Consider the following 19,925-nt stretch of genomic DNA (forward strand, 5'->3'; position numbering starts at 1 on the left):
TTAGCCCCGCCAACTGTAACGAATGTGTGTCAACCATCGCCGTGCGGCCCTAATTCACAATGTCATGAAGTTAATCAACAGGCAGTTTGCGCTTGCTTGCCTAACTATTTCGGCTCACCACCAAACTGCCGACCTGAGTGTACCATAAATTCGGATTGTCCACCGAACTTAGCTTGCGTTAATCAGAAATGTCGAGATCCATGTCCCGGAAGCTGTGGCGTACGTGCCATGTGCTCAGTCATTAATCACGCGCCATTCTGTAGTTGCCCGAGCGGCTACACCGGCAATGCGCATACTCTATGCCAACTATTGCCACCACCGACGCCTCAACAGGAACCTGTAAATCCCTGCGTACCTTCGCCATGCGGACCCAACTCACAATGTGCTGACAGAAACGGTTCACCATCATGCAGCTGCTTACCAGATTATATTGGTGCACCACCAAATTGCCGCCCAGAATGTTTATCTTCCTCGGAATGTGCCAGCAATAAAGCATGTATCAACATGAAGTGCCGAGATCCATGTCCCGGTATTTGTGGCACATCAGCTACTTGTCATGTGGTTAGTCACACCCCATCTTGTGTCTGCATCGCCGGTTATATGGGTGATCCGTTCACGCAATGTTATCCCGAACCGATTGTTGAGCTCGAGCAGATTAACCCGTGTGTGCCCAGTCCATGTGGCAGCAACGCTGTTTGTACCACACAAAACAATGCCGGCGCTTGTAAGTGTCTGCCAGAGTATTTCGGCAATCCATATGAGGGTTGCCGTCCTGAGTGTATTGCAAATTCGGATTGTCCTTCGAATAAGGCTTGTCGAAATCAAAAGTGTCAAGATCCCTGCCCTGGCGTTTGTGGACAAAATGCGCAGTGTGACGCCATTAATCATTTGCCTACCTGCAGTTGTCTGTCGGGTTACACCGGTGACCCGTACAGCTACTGTAATGTTTTGAAAGAACGTAAGCATCATATTTGTTCACTCACTAATTTTTCATTTAGCAAACACAGCACAATTTTGACTCATTGCACTTTACTATTATTATCTCATTTTACATGTATAAATAGCTATTAGAGAATATGTCAATCCATGCATACCCTCGCCATGTGGCCCGAATTCTCAATGTCGCGAGGTAAACGAACAAGCCGTATGTTCATGTCTGCCCGAATTTATTGGAAGTCCACCCTCTTGTCGTCCCGAATGCACATCGAACTCTGAATGTCCTGCCGATAAAGCCTGTATCAACAAGAAATGTCAAGATCCTTGCCCTGGCACTTGTGGCTCGAATGCTGAGTGTCGCGTACGTTCACATAGCCCGTATTGTAGTTGTCGTCCAGGTTATACTGGTGATGCATTTGTCCGTTGCAATCCAATACCACCACCACCACCGCCAGCGCGTGAACCATACCGCGATCCATGTGTTCCTTCCCCTTGCGGCCAATATGCCGTTTGTCGTGTTGTGAACGAACAACCGACGTGTTCTTGTCTACCTTCGTATACCGGTTCACCGCCTAATTGCCGCCCAGAATGTGTTATAAACTCGGACTGTGCCAGCAATCGCGCCTGCATAAACGAAAAGTGTCGCGATCCATGCCCAGGATCTTGTGGAGTGTATGCTGTTTGCAACGTTTTAAATCATACGCCAGTGTGTACGTGCCCATCCGGATATATCGGTGATCCATTCACGAGTTGTCACCCGCAACCAGCTCCACCACCACCACGTAATATAAATCTGAACCTTTCAATCCTCGGTACCCACACTTTAAACGAACCATATTTATTTTTGAAATTAGCTACCCCTGCTGACGATCCTTGCATACCATCACCGTGTGGCATTAACGCTCAATGCAGCGATGGTATTTGCACTTGCATCGGCGAATATCAAGGCGACCCATACACTGGTTGCCGTCCTGAATGTATTCTTAACAGCGAATGCTCGCGCGATAAAGCTTGTATCAACCAGAAATGTCAAGATCCTTGTCCCGGCACCTGTGCTTCGAACGCGATATGTGAAGTACACAATCATGTACCCATGTGCCACTGCCCAGCGGGAATGCAAGGCAATGCATTTGTTCTATGCCAACCACTACCGGAGCGGCCACCTGAACCACCGCATCCATGCCAACCATCACCATGTGGTCCAAACTCCCAATGTCAAGATAGAAATGGTATAGCTGTTTGTTCGTGTGTAGCAGATATGATAGGTACACCACCCGCTTGTCGCCCCGAATGTATCAGCAACTCAGAGTGTCCAATGAACCGCGCATGCATCAATCAGAAATGCAAAGATCCTTGTCCAGGCGCTTGCGGCCATAATGCACTCTGCAACATTGTGAATCATAACCCAATTTGCTCGTGTCCAACGGGTTATACCGGAAGTCCATTTGTAGCTTGTCAACCCATCATCAGTACGTATTTTCTACTCATCGGCGATTCAATGTCTGTAAACCTAATTTCAAACCCTCCCATATCAACTCACTTTTCTACAGCTCCTCCAACTTATGAAGAACCACGCGATCCCTGCCGTCCATCACCGTGCGGCGCCAATGCTCAATGCAGCAACATAAATGGTGCACCTTCATGTACTTGTCTCTCTGAATTTATAGGCGTACCACCAAATTGTCGTCCAGAATGCATATCTAATTCAGAATGTCCATCCGATAAGGCTTGCATTAATCAGAAGTGTCGCGATCCATGCCCGGGTCTGTGTGGTTCCAATGCACAGTGTCATACTTTGAATCACATACCCAATTGTGTTTGTGAACAAGGTTACGTTGGAGACCCCTTCACCGTCTGCCGCTTGCCATTACCGCCACCACCAGCACCAGTACCTGACTTTATAGACCCATGTGTACCGAACCCTTGTGGAGATAATGCGGAATGTCGTCGTCATAACAATGTTGGATCTTGTGTCTGTTTACCGGAATATTTCGGAAACCCCTATGAAGGTTGCCGACCTGAGTGTGTGCTGAATAGTGATTGCCCATCAAATAAAGCCTGCGTACAACGTAAATGTCAAGATCCATGTCCTGGCACTTGCGGTCGCAATGCCGAATGTCAGGTTGTTAATCACCTACCCGTTTGTCATTGCTTCGGTGGCTATACGGGCAATCCGTTTAGCTTATGCTCACCTGTAAAACAATGTAAGCATAAATACAAATTTTCCTTAAACACCCGGATTAAAAATTCCATATGTTTTTTTTTTATCACTAGTGGAGCCCATTTATGTTAACCCATGTCAACCTTCGCCGTGCGGTCCGAATGCACAGTGCCATGAGGTTAATCAACAAGCTGTTTGTTCGTGCTTGCCTGAATTTATTGGCTCACCTCCTGCTTGCCGTCCAGAATGTACCGTTAATTCGGAATGTCCGCTCACACAGGCTTGCATAAATCGTAAATGCGCAGATCCTTGCCCTGGCACCTGTGGTCAAAATGCAGAATGTCGCGTCTACAACCATAATCCGATTTGTTCGTGCAGAGTTAGCTATACGGGAGATGCTTTTACGCGTTGTTATTCAATTCCACAGCCAATCGCAGATGTAACGCCACAACCACCAAGTAATCCCTGCAATCCTTCACCTTGTGGCCAATACGCGCAATGTCATAATCGTAACGGCGGCGCGGTTTGCTCATGTTTACCTAGTTACATAGGTAGTCCACCAAATTGCCGCCCCGAATGCGTTGTACATTCCGATTGTCCATCGAATCGTGCCTGCATCAATGAGAAGTGTCGTGATCCATGTCCTGGTTCATGTGGTTTTAACGCAATTTGTAATGTACTCAATCATGTACCCAACTGCGTCTGTCCAACTGGCTATGTAGGTGATCCATTCAGTAGCTGTCAACCAGAGCCACCCCAACCGGTGCAACGTGAGCCCATCAAACAGGATCCTTGTGTGCCATCGCCTTGTGGTGCGAATGCTGCTTGTAGTGGAAACGGCGTGTGTACTTGCCTGCCCGAATATCATGGAGATCCATACAGTGGTTGCCGTCCAGAATGCGTACTAAATAGCGATTGCGCCCGTGACCGTGCTTGTATCAATCAAAAATGTAAAGACCCATGCCCGGGTACTTGTGGCACGCTTGCGCTCTGCAATGTTATAAACCACGTACCGATGTGTTCATGTCCAGCTGGCATGACAGGCAATGCGTTTGTTTATTGCGAAAGCATACCAAGTAATATAGAAATCAACGCTTTCAACCGGACTATGCAAACTCACATTCTTCCAATTTCAGTCGTCGAACCGCCACCGCCCATAAACCCCTGTCAACCTTCTCCTTGTGGTCCTGATGCACAGTGTCGCGCGTCTAATCAACAAGCCATCTGCTCTTGCCTACCAGGTTATATTGGCGCACCACCATCTTGTCGTCCCGAGTGTGTTTCCAATTCCGAATGTGCTTTGGATAAGTATTGTTTGAATCAGCGTTGCCAAGATCCGTGCGCCGGTACCTGCGGTTTACGTGCCGTCTGTCATGTTCAAAATCATAGCCCAATATGTGCCTGTCCACCACGTTACACCGGTGATCCGTTCATTTCCTGTCAGCCAATAAGTACTATGCGCTCGCACTTTACACTCACAAATATTCAACTAAACATCATCTTCAAACCTATTACAGTTATACCCAAACCGGCACCAATAAGCGACGTAACGCCTACAAATCCATGCCAACCATCACCTTGCGGACCGAACTCAGAATGTACCGCCACTGCGAATGGCGCACAATGTACTTGCTTACGTGATTTCATTGGCACTGCTCCGCACTGCCGTCCCGAATGCGTAACAAGTGCTGAGTGTGCCTCGGACAGGGCGTGCATCAATCGCAAATGCGCAGATCCCTGTCCGGGTTCGTGTGGTGTTGCAGCCGAGTGTCGTGTGTTGGCGCACAGCGCAATGTGTTACTGTCCAAGCGGATATACTGGCGATCCTTTCTCTACATGCGTTAAGCAACAGGAACCACCAACGGAGGTGGCTTTACCTTGCAGTCCCAGCCCTTGTGGTCCAAACGCAATTTGCCAACCACGTAATGGCATTAGCGTTTGTCAATGTTTACCGGACTATTTCGGTAATCCTTATGAAGCTTGTCGTCCTGAATGTGTTAGGAATTCGGACTGTTCAGCGGACAAAGCTTGCCGAAACCAGAAGTGCCGTGATCCATGTCCCGGCACTTGTGGTTCGCAGGCGACTTGTCAAGTCGTCAATCATATACCGAACTGCGCCTGCCTGCCAGGCTATCGCGGCGATCCATATACACGTTGTGAAATTGTGCAGGCAGAACGTAAGAAATTTTTAATGTGTATTCTTTAGTCTTAACAACAAGCTTCCCAAAATTGACAACAATGCAGAACTACCACCCTAAATTCACTAAATTCTGTTTAATGTCTGCCGAAGCTCGCTAATATCTATAAATTGAGTAACCAATGCGTTAGGTAGAGCTTTACCCCCGAAAATGCTATAAGCCGTTTTATAACCCGCTATCTAAAATCCCTGTCTGCAAGCAATATAGAGCTTCCACTTTGCAATTCTTACACGACTACTTAGCGGTAATAACCATACCAAAAATAAAGCCAAATAATGTAATCATAAGCATATATTAAGAATCATTAGCATAAGAACCTTCGCATGCCATAGCCTATCATGGGCACGCTTAACATACATAACTTAACATAGTTTAAGAAGTAACATAGGTTAAGCGCAAAAATAACACATGTAATTCGCTTCAAAACAACACAGCTCTAGTTGAGCTAAAAATATTGGTTTGTGTATAATTTAACCCACCACTCGCTTAATCTCTACTGGACACTAATTTGTTGTGTAATTCGAAACAGCTGAACCACCCGTCAAAGTAAGTCCCTGCCAACCATCACCATGTGGCGCCAACGCACAGTGTCGCGAATCAAATGGTCAAGCCGTTTGCTCGTGTCTACCGGAGTTTGTTGGCACCCCACCCACTTGTCGTCCGGAATGTGTCGTCAGCTCAGAGTGTCCATCCGACAAAGCATGCATCAACCAGAAATGTAAAGATCCCTGTCCAGGCGCTTGTGGCTTAAACGCCGAATGTCATGTACATAACCATAGTCCACTGTGTGCTTGTAAGGCTGGTTATACCGGCGAAGCCTTCACCAGCTGCCAGCGTATACCACGTAAGCAACGACTGTTCCACTTTCTCACAATAGCCTTAATTTACGCGTCTTATTCGCTTAAATGACTGATTTACCCTTGTTATAATGCCCTTTAGCACCACGTACCCCAGAACCGCCACAAGCAGATGTCAATCCATGCATACCGTCGCCTTGTGGCCCATACGCACAATGTCGTGAAGTTAATGGTGCCGCTACATGCAGCTGTTTGACGAACTACATTGGCGCGCCACCCAACTGTCGTCCGGAATGTACAATAAATGCGGAATGTGCCAGCAATATGGCCTGTATTAACGAACGTTGTCGCGATCCATGTCCCGGTTCATGTGGATTTTCTGCGCTTTGTAATGTAATATATCATACACCCAGCTGTTCTTGTCCCGTTGGCTACACCGGTGATCCGTTTACCAGCTGTCGTCCATTACCACCACCGCCACCAGCACCAAGTAAATACAACGAACCCGAATACGTAGTTAAAACGAAATTCTTAATTTACACAAACCTTACAGAACCAGCGGAACCTGTGGATCCATGCATCCCTTCACCATGTGGTGCAAATACTGTCTGCAATAACGGGCAATGTTCCTGCATACCGGAATATCATGGCGATCCCATCATCGGTTGTCGTCCAGAATGTGTGCTTAACGCGGATTGTCCACGTGACCGCGCTTGTGTGCGTAATAAATGTGTAGACCCATGTCCAGGTACATGCGGCCAACGCGCGCTCTGCGACGTCGTCAACCACATACCAATGTGTCGCTGTCCAGAACGTATGACTGGTAATGCATTTGTCGCTTGCGATCCAGTTCCTGAAGTGGAGTTGAAGAATCCATGCCAGCCATCGCCTTGCGGTCCCAATTCACAGTGTATTGAACGTGGTGGCAATGCCATTTGCTCTTGTATTACTGGTTACTTCGGTAATCCACCAAACTGTCGCCTCGAGTGTTATAGCAGTTCGGATTGTGCACAAATACACGCGTGTATTAATAATAAATGTGTTGATCCTTGCCCAGGTCAATGTGGTCTAAACGCCGAGTGTCAGGCTGTGCAGCATCGCGCACACTGCGAATGTATACGCGGTTATACCGGTAATCCATATTCACTTTGTACGAGACCAGGTAACTTGCAACTGACAGAGTTCCCCCAAGACGCAAACTTATCAATATTCCACTACTTTTGTTTAGAAATACGACAAGAACCACCTGCAATACAGAACCCTTGTATACCATCTCCTTGCGGTCCTAATGCTCAATGTAGTGACGTAAAGGGACAGCCACGTTGCTCTTGTCTGGCCGACTTTATTGGTACACCGCCAAATTGTCGCCCAGAATGCTCTAGTAATGACGATTGTCCTAACAACTTGGCTTGCATCAACCGCAAATGTCGTGACCCATGTCCCGGTTCGTGTGGTTTGAATGCCAATTGTCTTGTGACCCTGCATATACCCAATTGTCATTGCCCAGTTGGCATGACCGGCGATCCCTTCCGCGTATGTTATGAGGCTCCAAAAAGTAAGGCGTTAGCAAGTCGACCACAGTTTTATTTCTACATACGGCAGATCTTCTATAACTTTTATATTTATTTCATTATCTTTCAGTATTACCACCACCACCGAAACAGGAACCACGTGATCCTTGCCGTCCATCACCATGCGGCCCGAACAGCGAATGCCGTGGACGTGACGATAGCTACACCTGCTCATGTATTAATGATTACATTGGTAATCCGTATGAAGGTTGCCGTCCCGAATGTATTGGCAATTCTGAGTGTTCCTCGAATCGTGCTTGCATACGCAACAAATGCGCCGATCCTTGTCCAGGCACTTGTGGGGTTGAGGCGCTTTGCACCATCCACAATCACATTCCGATTTGCTCTTGCCCCACTGGCTACAGTGGCAATGCTTTCGTCCAGTGTTCACCGATTGTAATAGAACACATACCACAGGAACGTCGTGATCCATGCTACCCAACACCGTGCGGCATAAATACGGTATGCAAAGTACAACGTGATCAGGCTGTTTGTGAATGTCTACCAGGCTTCTTTGGCAATCCACAAGGACAGGGTTGTCGTCCCGAATGTACACTCAGCTCAGACTGTGCCAAGGATAAGGCTTGTGTCAATTCCAAATGTGTCGATCCATGTCCCGGCGTCTGCGGTTATGGCGCACAATGCCAGACCGCCAATCACAACCCAATATGTAGTTGTCCCAGTCCAATGGTTGGCAATCCGTTCGTTGAATGTCATGCACCACCGCAACCGATCGATCCATGCAATCCATCACCATGCCGCAGCAATGGCATATGCCAGGTTATCAATGGTGCTGCCACTTGCACGTACCCCGAATGTGTAACCAATGAGGATTGCTCACGTAATCGTGCTTGTATCAATCAGAAATGTCGCGATCCATGTATTAATGCTTGCGGTGTCAATGCGATCTGTAACGCCATCAATCATAAGGCGGTATGTACCTGTCCAACCGGTTACTATGGCTCACCGTTTAACCAATGTCTTCGACAAATGGAGGAAATACCAGCACCACGACCGGAATGTACCACCGACGCGGAATGCTCGAACGACAAGGCGTGCGTCAATCAAGCTTGTCAAAATCCATGCGAACTCTCGAATATTTGTGGCACAAACGCGCGCTGTCACGTGCAATTGCACAGACCACTTTGTGTCTGTAATGAAGGTGAGTACGCGAAAGTGGAAATTGAAGCGAACATTGGTAGCTAGGAAGATAACAATATCGAACGAGAATCTAGCAAACGCGCTTCTTTCTTTGACTGTTCTTAATAATAATATTATTGAGAAACAAGTAAAACTACAGTTCAATAACTTTTCTAAAGAGAAAATTAACATTGCTTAATACTTCCTAATAATATTCTTACCTTGCGAGCCCGAAACGTAACTTGCCACTGAAAAGAGAGAAAGTTTAAATTAATATTTCGGTTTACTTGAATTTTTTTACATAATTATTTATAAGGAGCTCTAACTAACTATTACAATACTAATTCTATCCCCATGATAGGTTACACCGGCAATGCTTTCAGTTATTGCCATGTCATCGGCTGTCGCTCAGACGAGGAATGTCCCGCCACAGAAGCCTGCATCAACAAACAATGTACCGATCCTTGTCCGTACACACAGTGCGGCACGAACGCCATCTGTCGCGCCGACTACAATCACAAGGCACGCTGTCACTGCCCCGACGGTTATCGCGGCAATCCATTGGTGCGCTGTGAACGACCGGAATGCACACGCGACGACGAATGCGCCTTCAATTTGGCCTGTAAGAATGAACGTTGCGAAGATCCATGCAATTGTGGTGTTGGCGCCCAATGCCGTGTCGACAATCATCGCGCACAATGTCGCTGCCCGCCTGGCTACAGTGGCAATCCGCTGGTTAGCTGTGTACTCGAAGAACCTAAAGTGGCACCACAATGCACCATGGATGCGGACTGTACCAGCAAATTGGCCTGCTTCAATGGCGAATGTAAGAATCCGTGCGCGGTAACGCAACCATGTGGCGCAAATGCTATTTGCTCGGTAGTGGACACGTTGCCGTTGCGTACTATGATCTGTCAATGCGAACCCGGTTATGTGGGTGATGCGGATGTGGGTTGTCGTAAAGGTAGGTTGGCAACGAAGTCATTCATTGAATTTGAAAATGCCTTAAATGCTTGTCTTTTTGAGTCTTTTCATTACAGCTTAATTTTTGTATTTTACAAATTAATTTGCGTTATTTTTATGTGCGAATATTTATTTTATAATGTACATATTTATTGTGTCTATGTTGAACTTTACCTCTCAACGTTCTTGTACAGCTCCTCGCAATTATGCAAGCACACGCAAACTATACTTTTCCGTTATATTTCGTTTTCGACACAAATATCTCTCCACTTCCGTACACTAATACGTTTTTTTCGCATTAGAACCCGCACGTGATCATGGTTGCCAATCGAATAGCGAATGTCAAGATACGGAAGCCTGCCGCAATGGCGCCTGTGTAAATCCTTGTATTGATGCCTCACCTTGCGCCCGCACAGCCGAGTGCTTAGCTCAGCGTCATCGCGCCGTCTGCAGTTGTCCACAGGGCACACAGGGTGATCCATTCACAAACTGTTACCAACCACGTAAGTTCACACATTACCGAGTTTTACGTTAAATTACACTTTACTTTGCTTTGCGTCGAAACTAACAATCCAAACTTGTGCCCACAGCGGAAATAACGGCGGGCTGTAAACAAGATTCGGAGTGTCCGTCAACAACGGCCTGCATCAATCAACGCTGTCAAGATCCTTGCGCTGAGGCGAATCCATGTGCTGGCAACGCGGAATGTCGTGTACGCAACTCGCGTCCAATATGCTCTTGCCCCGCCGGCTGGGGTGGTGATCCGCAAGTACAATGCTACAAACGTATGTACAGAGCTAAAGTGACACCATTTTCCTTATTATAAATTTAACCGAATTTTTTTCACACTTTACAGCGGAATGCAAGATAAATGCGGACTGTCCCTACGATAAGGCTTGTATAAATGAGAATTGTGTAAATCCTTGCAGTTATGGCGACGTACGTTGCGGCACTGGCGCTCAATGCGCACCACAAAACCACCAAGGCTGTCTGCATATGTCCGCCGGGCACACAAGGCAATCCGTTTGTCTCGTGTATCACCGGTCACTGCCAATACAACGAGGATTGCGCCGATCATGAGGCTTGCGATCGCTTGAATCGCGTTTGTCGTCCGGTTTGCGATGAGGACACCTGCGCGCTGAATGCCATTTGCACTGGCAGACGTCATCAGCCGCAATGCGAATGCCGACCGGGCTATAGAGGCAATCCATTTGTACAGTGCGATGTGCCACGCGAGCCACCAACTAAAGTGGAACCCGAATGTAAACAGGATGCTGATTGTCCATCTCAATTGGCTTGTATTAATCAGCGTTGCGCCAATCCTTGCGCCACACCACATGTTTGCACGCCACAACAGACCTGTCACGTATTGGATACGCTACCTTTGCGTACCATGATCTGCAAGTGTCCGAGCGATACGATCACCGATAATTCGGGTAATTGCGTACCAATCAAACATGAAGTAGTCAGCGGTTGTCAGAACAACGATGAATGCGGTAACACCGAGGTCTGCCAACGTGGTGTGTGTATCGACGCTTGCCGCTTGGAACGCTGCGGTGTAAATGCGCAATGTCGCTCACGCGATCACTATGCCGAATGCACATGTGCACGTGGCTACGAAGGTAATCCACGTGTTGAGTGCCAGTTAATCGTACACGAACAGCCGAAAACACCGAACGCTGAATGCACAAAGAACGATGACTGTCCCTATGATAAGACGTGTAAGAATGAACGCTGTGTAAATCCTTGTGTGGAAGATTCTTGTGGACGCGGTGCCTATTGCCATGTACAAAATAGAGAACCGGTATGCCGTTGCCCAAGCGGTTTCACCGGCGATGCGCGCGTTGCTTGTGTACCACGTAAGTATATTTTGTACGATTCCTTCCAAACGCAAAAACTTATGAACCTTTTTGTTTACCTTTTCTCTTTACCACAGCGCCAGATGTCTCTACGATAGGTTGCAAATCCAATTCCGATTGCTCTCTTAGTGAATCTTGCGTCAATGAACGTTGCATTAATCCTTGCAATTGTGGTCCGAACGCCGAGTGTATTGTACGTAATCACCACCCGGTTTGCTACTGTCAACCTGGCTACTCTGGCAATGCACAATTCGGTTGTGTACAAATTGGCTGCCAATCGGACGATGAATGTTCATCGGATCAACAATGCGTGAATCGTGAATGCGTGAATCCTTGTTTGATCAGTGATCCGTGCGCGCTCAATGCCGAATGCTTTGGTCGTAATCATCGCGCCACCTGTCGCTGTCCTGCCGGCTTGGAAGGTGATCCGTTCCAACGTTGTGTACGCGTCGAATGTCACTCAGACTATGACTGCGCTACGAATCAAGCATGCGTACGAAATCAATGTGTGAACCCCTGTCAAGATAGCCCATGCGCACAAAATGCCATTTGTCAAGCATTGCAACATCGCGCCGTTTGCCGCTGCCCCGAGACTATGCCGCTCGGCAACCCTTACGCTTATTGTGAACGCCGTCCTGTAGAACCAGTTTGTCGCGACGATGGCGATTGCCCAAGTCGCTTGGCTTGCATCGATAGTAAATGTCAGAACCCATGTACCATACTCTCACCATGCGCAAGCTCCGCAAAATGCAGTGTACTGGATAGTGTGCCTGTACGCACTATGGTATGCGAATGCCCCGAATCATATGTCCCGGATGCGCGAGGTGAATGTAAACCGATCGTACTGCAGAGTCCACCAGGCTGCAGTAGTGATGCCGACTGTCCGGATCAAGAGGCTTGTATCAACCGTCAGTGCCGAAACCCATGCAACTGTGGCACCAACGCAATTTGTCAAGTACAAAATCATCGCGCCACATGCTCTTGCCAAGACGGTTATGAAGGCAATCCCTATGCTTTCTGTCGCACCATTGGCTGTCGCATAGATAGTGAATGTGACTCCGGTAAGGCCTGTATCAACGGCAACTGTATTAATCCCTGCTTAGTGAATGATCCTTGCGGTGTCAACGCTGAATGCTATGTGCAATCTAACACCGCTATGTGTCGCTGCAAGAGTGGTTATCGTGGTAATGCTTACGAGCGTTGTCGCGTCATTGGTTGTCTAACGAATAACGATTGCCCCTCTGACAAGATGTGTCAAAATGAACAGTGCGTCAATCCTTGTATTTACCACAATACTTGCTCACCACGCGCCGAGTGCCGCCCGCAAAACCATTTGGCTGTCTGTCGCTGTCCCGCTGGCTTCCTGGGCAATCCATACGTGGACTGCCGTCCAGAACCACAACCTATGTGCAGAGTAGACACAGATTGCCCAGCGCGCTTGGCATGCATCAACGATGAGTGTGTTGATCCTTGTCTCACTCTGGAACCATGCAACCGTCCAGCACAATGTGAAGTGACACCAACGTCGCCTGTACGTACTATGATCTGCGTCTGCCCCGACGGCTACATTAGCAGCGGCAGTGGCACCTGCAAACCAACAAAGACAATTGTGGAAGTAGGCGGTTGTATAGCCGATTCAGAATGTGCCACAGATAAATCCTGCGTAAATGGTATCTGTCGCGATCCCTGCAATTGTGGCTTGAACGCTGAATGCCGCATTAAGGACCATAAACCGGTATGTACTTGTCGTCAAGGTTACGAGGGTAACCCTGAATTCGAATGTTCCAAGATTGAATGCGCTATAAATTCGGACTGTCCATCTACGCACGCCTGTCGCAATCAACTTTGTGTGCCCGTTTGCCAAGGTGAACAATGCGGCACAAATGCCGAATGTCTAGCAGTTGATCACCGCGCTGTATGTGAATGTATACCCGGCTTCCGTGGCAATGCACGCATCGCCTGTACACCACTTGGCTGTCGTACCGACGGTGAATGTCCATCAGATAAGGCGTGTGTCAATGGCAAATGTGAGAACCCATGCGATACAAAGGCGATCTGTGCATATGACGAAATTTGCAAGGTCTACAACCACCAACCAGAATGTGCCTGTCCACCGGGTACTATTGCGCGACGCAACGGCTGTGAACCGCTACGTGACATACCGATTTGCCGCTACGATGGCGACTGTCCAAGCCAAACTGCCTGTATACGTGGCGAATGCGTCAATCCATGCAATGCAACACATCCTTGTGGCGTTAATGCCGACTGTCGTGTCTTAGATACTGTGCCAGTGCGCACAATGATCTGCGAATGTTTGGAGGGATACACCGGTAATGCGGCCATACAGTGTGACAAACGCTCATTGTGTGTGATCGAGAAAGGCTTCGTACGCGATGTCGACGGTCAATGTGTCTGCCCGCCAGGCACTGCTTTGGACATATACGAATATTGCGCGCCCTGCCTGCCAGAACAAGGCTTCAAGATCGACGAAAATGGACGCTGTGTATGTGCGTTGGAGCGTGGTATGGTCATCGATGAACGTGGACGCTGTATCTGCCCGACAGATCATGGATATCGACTCACACCAGCAGGCGAATGCATAGCAGAAGACCAACCTGGCTGTGAAACAAACGAAGACTGTGCAGACAATCGCTTCTGCAACACACGTACGAAGACCTGTGAGGATCCTTGTCTGCAAAAGGTTTGCGGCGTAAATGCCTTCTGTAATGCCATCAATCATCGTGCACAATGTCAATGCATCACCGGCTACACCGGCAATCCAGAGCTTATCTGCAATCACACCAACTTCCGTACAGACTTCCCACGTCCCGATATGTTAGTCAGCTGCCTGGCTGATGGTGTACAAGTCGAAATACATATTACCGAACCCGGCTTTAATGGCGTACTCTACGTGAAGGGTCATAGCAAGGATGAAGAATGTCGTCGTGTGGTGAATTTAGCTGGCGAAAGTGTACCGCGTACGGAAATCTTCCGCGTACACTTCGGCAGCTGCGGCATGCAAGCAGTTAAGGATATTGCAAGCTTCGTGCTGGTCATACAGAAGCATCCGAAATTGGTTACATACAAGGCGCAAGCTTACAACATTAAATGTGTCTACCAGACCGGTGAGAAGAACGTCACATTGGGTTTCAATGTGTCCATGCTAACCACAGCGGGCACAATTGCCAACACTGGCCCGCCGCCAATCTGTCAGATGCGCATCATAACGCATGAAGGTGAAGAGATCAACTCTGCGGAGATTGGTGACAATCTGAAACTGCAAGTTGACGTCGAGCCAGCAAGTGAGTATCTAAGTGAGTTACATTTAAAGTACAAAGCTAACAAACTAAAATTTTCCGCAGCAATCTATGGTGGCTTCGCCCGTTCCTGCATTGCCAAAACAATGGAGGATAACATTGAGAACGAGTATATTGTCACCGATGAGAATGGTTGCGCTACAGATGCGTCAATCTTTGGCGAATGGGAATACAATCCCGATACCAACAGCCTGATGGCTAACTTCAATGCCTTCAAATTCCCCTCAAGCGATAACATACGCTTCCAATGTAACATACGTGTCTGCTTCGGTAAATGTCAACCGGTTAACTGTCGCGGCTACAATGCATTCGGACGTAGAAGACGTCGTGCTATTGCCGATAATTCCACCGACACAACAGCGGTGGCGACCAACACCGGCATGGAGGGACAACTGCGCGAGGAGATAACAATTTCATCGAATGCCATCTTGACATTCGAAAAGCGCAGCGGACCGGGCATCAATGATGCGAACAGTAAGTGAACAAGCGCGCGGAAGAGCGCAAAAAGTAGATGTTTAACTAATTTTCGTTTGTTTCCCGCTTTCTTTGTAGTCAAACCGGCGGCACAACGCGTCGAAGACATTTGCGTCTCCATGGTGGGTCTCATTATAGCGCTCGTCATCACTGCTTTACTGGCGTTGGTAGCGGTCGCCGTAGCCGTCTCCTGTTGGCTGATGGCCTACCGCCGACGACCCAAAACACTAGCACCGCTACCACATCCGCCAGAGTTCCCCAATCCGCTATTCGCGAATCCCGAAGCTGTGCCAGAACCCACACCCGATTATCTATCATAAGCAATGATAAACGAGTAAATATGCAAATAGTAAATAGTTTAGTTAAGAAATTAATTGAATGCAAGTAAATTAGAATTTAGTAAAGAAATAATGTATAGAAATTGAAATATTTGAGAAGCACGTGCAAAAAGTTGAGAGCACTAATTATAGATAATATGAGAGCAGCTATTTGCTATAAAAAATATTTGAAAACGTGCAAAGAAAAACAAAAGTGTCAAGAAGCAGCATAATTGCTGAAGAACAAGAATAATCAAATGAAAACTGGATGGTCAAAATTTGCTAGAAACATGATACTAAATGTAATATAATAAATGTATAGGATACAACTTCTCAACTCACCATGACATTCCTAAGGAGCGTAGCCGAGGTTAGTTAGACGACCGGCTACACGCTCGTATTATAACTAATATGAGAATTTCAAGTAGCTTTTGGCAATTTATGGCAAAAGAGAGTATGCGAAAACTGCAAAAAAGAAGAAAAAAGAAAATATTTTTTATTTGAGTGACTTTGTACAGATTTAATTTAAAGAAAGAAAATTTTAATATTTTTTTAAGTACTCTTAGTAGCAGCCAATTTTATGAAAATGTAGCTAGAAAAAAAAAATAACTAAGAACAACTGCCAAAGCTATAACACTGCTAACGTTTAGAGGATAAACATATAAAGAGGAGGAGCGAAAAGGCATTTCGCATAATTGCAGAAGCAAGAGATATCGGGAAAGGAAGCCAGTTCAACAAAGCTTATACAGATTTAGCGAAGCTACGAAGGAATTCTCGTCTAACAATACAACTTCTTCATTAGTCGAAATACACACAAACACACATATAATACACAAACACACACGCAATAAAGCAATTGCGCTGCCACTTACCTATACAAACTACCTATATATTATAGCAATTAAGTGAGCGACTTGTCTTCCTATAAAAAACGAAACGAAAGTAGTTACATACATATATAGTATAGCAGAACTGTGTAGGTGGTGGGGTACTTCGACATTAAAGCTCTATATTTATACATATATGCACTTGTATTATAGCAAAAAAACTGCACTCAAACTAAGTAAATAGTTACATATATATATATATATGAATATGTATGTATGTAGTTATATAAACACCTTTCCTATTATTTTAAAAGAAGTAACCAAGAAACTGCCCTTAGAGACGAAGCATAAGCAGAGAATTTGAAAAAAACAAAAATACTCCATTGCACAGGCAGCAAGGCAGTGTGCAGAAAAAACGCTTTACGCTTAAAAAATAACAGAAAACCAATTAGGTGGCAACTCTTCTATAAAAATTTACAAATGTTGAATGTAAAACGAAAATCGAAATTTCAAACACTCAAAACAAGCATTCAAAATGTTTATTTATTTTTGTACAACAAATAAATAAAACTAACAGTACCTTGTGGTAACACACACAAGTAGTAAGCATTCAAAAAAACTGGAGAAAGTGCGCGAATAGCGTTTGTAACGTTTGTAAAGGAAGAGCCGAAGTTGCCCCAACACTGCCTTTGTCATGTAAAATTTCTGATTGAAAGAATTTACATATAATTTTGACGCATAAGTTAAAGTTAGCAACAACCATATAGCTGCCTAAGAGAAGAAAACGGTACATTTTAAATAAAAATATATATTTTTGCTACTTAATATTTCTTCCTACTCCCCAAAAAGCGACTAATGGAGAATTTGCCTAAATAATTTTATTATTATTATTATAATTATTATTATTATATAAAAAACGATTATATATTTAATGCGTATTATTAACTTTTTTGTATTAAACAGCTAATTAACATATTTAAATTAACAGAAGCGTGTTAGTCAAGTGCGTTAAAGTAAAAATAATTATTATATTTTTAATTTAAACTTTTTTGTTCTTTTTTTTAGTTTCATTGTTTTTAATAATTTATAATATTTTGTATGCTTGTTGTGATTGCGAAATGCGTAAGCAGAGAGAAGCAAACTTTAAGTTAAAATAATTGAATAAAACAAAACGCGAAATATGTACTATATATGAAAAGTATACTAAAACACAACTAAAAAAATTAAATAAAAATAAAAATAAAAAAAAAAATTAATTAAAAATTAAAAAAAAAAAACTATAAAAAATATGCATGCGCGCCTAACCTTAAAATACACGCTGGCAACACTGCGAAACTCACCGCAAGCGCGCACAACTTTGCAGCGAAAATTTGGCTGTGCGCTTTTGCGGCGAATTCGCGCAGCCGTTGCGAGCGTGTGTCTCTGAAAAAGCTTGCGTTGCATTAATTTGCATGAAAAATTAAAAACTATATAGATATATATATATAAACGAAGCATACAAAAAAATCGAAATGTATAGTCACTACTTTAAGTTAAATTTTTACTTTCAACTTTAAAATAATTTTATTAAAAAAAAAAACAAGAACAAATTACACACACACACACACACCGAAAGACACAAAGTGAAAGAAAAAAAAAACAAAAACAAAACACGCTGCTTTAAACAGCCAACGACAGCAAATATAAAATAATTTAAGAAAACTGTAAATAGTTGTCACGCATTGTATAGGATTTTTCTTTAAAATTTTATGATTTTTATTTTTTTTTGTTCGTTCACAACGCCATTGCCAGGCAAAATTAGTGCAAGCAACCGTTAGCCTCAAATTATTATATTTTTTTCATAATATTTTTTTTGTTTTATTAATAAAATTCCAAAATTTTGACCGCCATATTTACAAATTTTATTTAATGAAATAGCAACTTTTATTTTTCTTTACGTCTCAAATACATTATAGAATTATGAAAATGGCAAGATTTTGCCGCACACACACACATAGAAAACTTTTTGCACTGGCAGCAAATATAGAAAAACGATTGACAATAATAATGTTTGTATGTAAATTGTTAAAAGAAAAACAATAGTTAAATTTTAATTATTAAAAACGAATTGTATTAAAAAAATGTTTGAAAGTAAAACAAACCATATTAATATTGTATTGCTTAATGTAAACTAATAATAAAAATAAATATGAATAAAACAAAATAAAAAAAATAATTGACATTTTAATTTTTCAAGAAAGGAGAGTAAAAACTATGAGAGCAAGCAACAGTTGTAGTGATGCGATCTGAACAATAATCTGTGTCCTGCTTGACTCGATTCCGAACGTTCAGTTTGTATGGCAGCCATACGCTATAGTGATTCGATCAGAACAATTTCTTCGAAAATTTCCCCATTGCCTGAGAGAATAATTCCTGCGAAATTTCATGAAGATATCGCCACAAATAAAACAGTTTTCCATACAAGTACTTTATACCGATCGTTCAGTTTGTATGGCAGCCATACGCTATAGGGATTCGATCGGATCCATTTCTACGGAAATTGTACCATTGTCTGAGAAAATAATTCCTGCGAAATTTCATGAAGATATCGCGACAAATAAAACAGTTTTCCATGCAAGTACTTCATACCGATCGTTCAGTTTGCATGGCAGCTATATGCTATAGTAGTGCGATATCGGTGGTTCCGACAAATAGGCAGCTTCTGGAAGAGAAAAGAACGTCGATATCTCGTAAACTGAAGAAATAGTTCTCGCATATACTGACGGACGGACAGATCTTTCCTTCTGCGTGTTACAAACATCGTGGCAAACTTAATATATATCCTGTTCAGGGCATAAAGATCTCTATCTTGATTTTGCTTGAGCAGCTTGTATGACAGCTATATACTATGTATAGTGGTCCAATATCAGCAGTTCCGACAATGAGTCGCTTCTTGTTAGAATTTCAAAACCATACCTCAAAAACTGAATCAACAGTTCGGGTATATACAGACAGACGGACGTGGCTGTTCAGGTTATACAAATAATTGTAATTATCTGAGCAATCATTTATGTAAAAATGTCGACGAAGAATCCTTTATAATACTTTTTAATCAAACTTTGAATCAATAGACCCGAAACTTGTTTGAGGCATAGAAATAATATTACGGTTAACAAGGTCAAAAGAGTTCCAGTGTTTCTGAAACTATTCTCAAAAGTATTTAGTTACCGTTATGTGATCAAATAGCTATCTACAACACTCATTATACCGAATCTTGATTATTGCTCAGTAATTTCGCTTCATATTCTTAGAGGCTAATAATAAAAATTCTAGACGGGTTAATTTTATAGCTCCGGACCAATTTTCAATGCATATCGTCATTATAC

General features: G+C 44.3%; 1 protein-coding gene across 1 annotated transcript in view; it reads left to right on the forward strand.

Moving 5' to 3' along the window:
- Positions 1-18,213, forward strand: part of LOC126753594 (uncharacterized) — a 203,521-nt gene extending 185,308 nt beyond the window's left edge. The window contains 18 exon segments of the mRNA XM_050465148.1: positions 5-973; positions 1,074-1,718; positions 1,791-2,401; positions 2,477-3,140; positions 3,211-5,274; positions 5,825-6,139; positions 6,235-6,582; positions 6,646-7,254; positions 7,321-7,647; positions 7,734-8,825; positions 9,165-9,767; positions 10,069-10,269; positions 10,357-10,551; positions 10,623-10,750; positions 10,752-11,625; positions 11,703-14,927; positions 14,988-15,416; positions 15,495-18,213. Coding sequence (XP_050321105.1) covers positions 5-973; positions 1,074-1,718; positions 1,791-2,401; positions 2,477-3,140; positions 3,211-5,274; positions 5,825-6,139; positions 6,235-6,582; positions 6,646-7,254; positions 7,321-7,647; positions 7,734-8,825; positions 9,165-9,767; positions 10,069-10,269; positions 10,357-10,551; positions 10,623-10,750; positions 10,752-11,625; positions 11,703-14,927; positions 14,988-15,416; positions 15,495-15,736 — 13,541 coding nt within the window. The 3' untranslated portion in view covers positions 15,737-18,213.
- The last annotated feature ends 1,712 nt before the right edge of the window (positions 18,214-19,925 follow it).

Source organism: Bactrocera neohumeralis, chromosome 3 (assembly GCF_024586455.1).
Source record: "Bactrocera neohumeralis isolate Rockhampton chromosome 3, APGP_CSIRO_Bneo_wtdbg2-racon-allhic-juicebox.fasta_v2, whole genome shotgun sequence".
NCBI lineage: Eukaryota > Metazoa > Arthropoda > Insecta > Diptera > Tephritidae > Bactrocera > Bactrocera neohumeralis.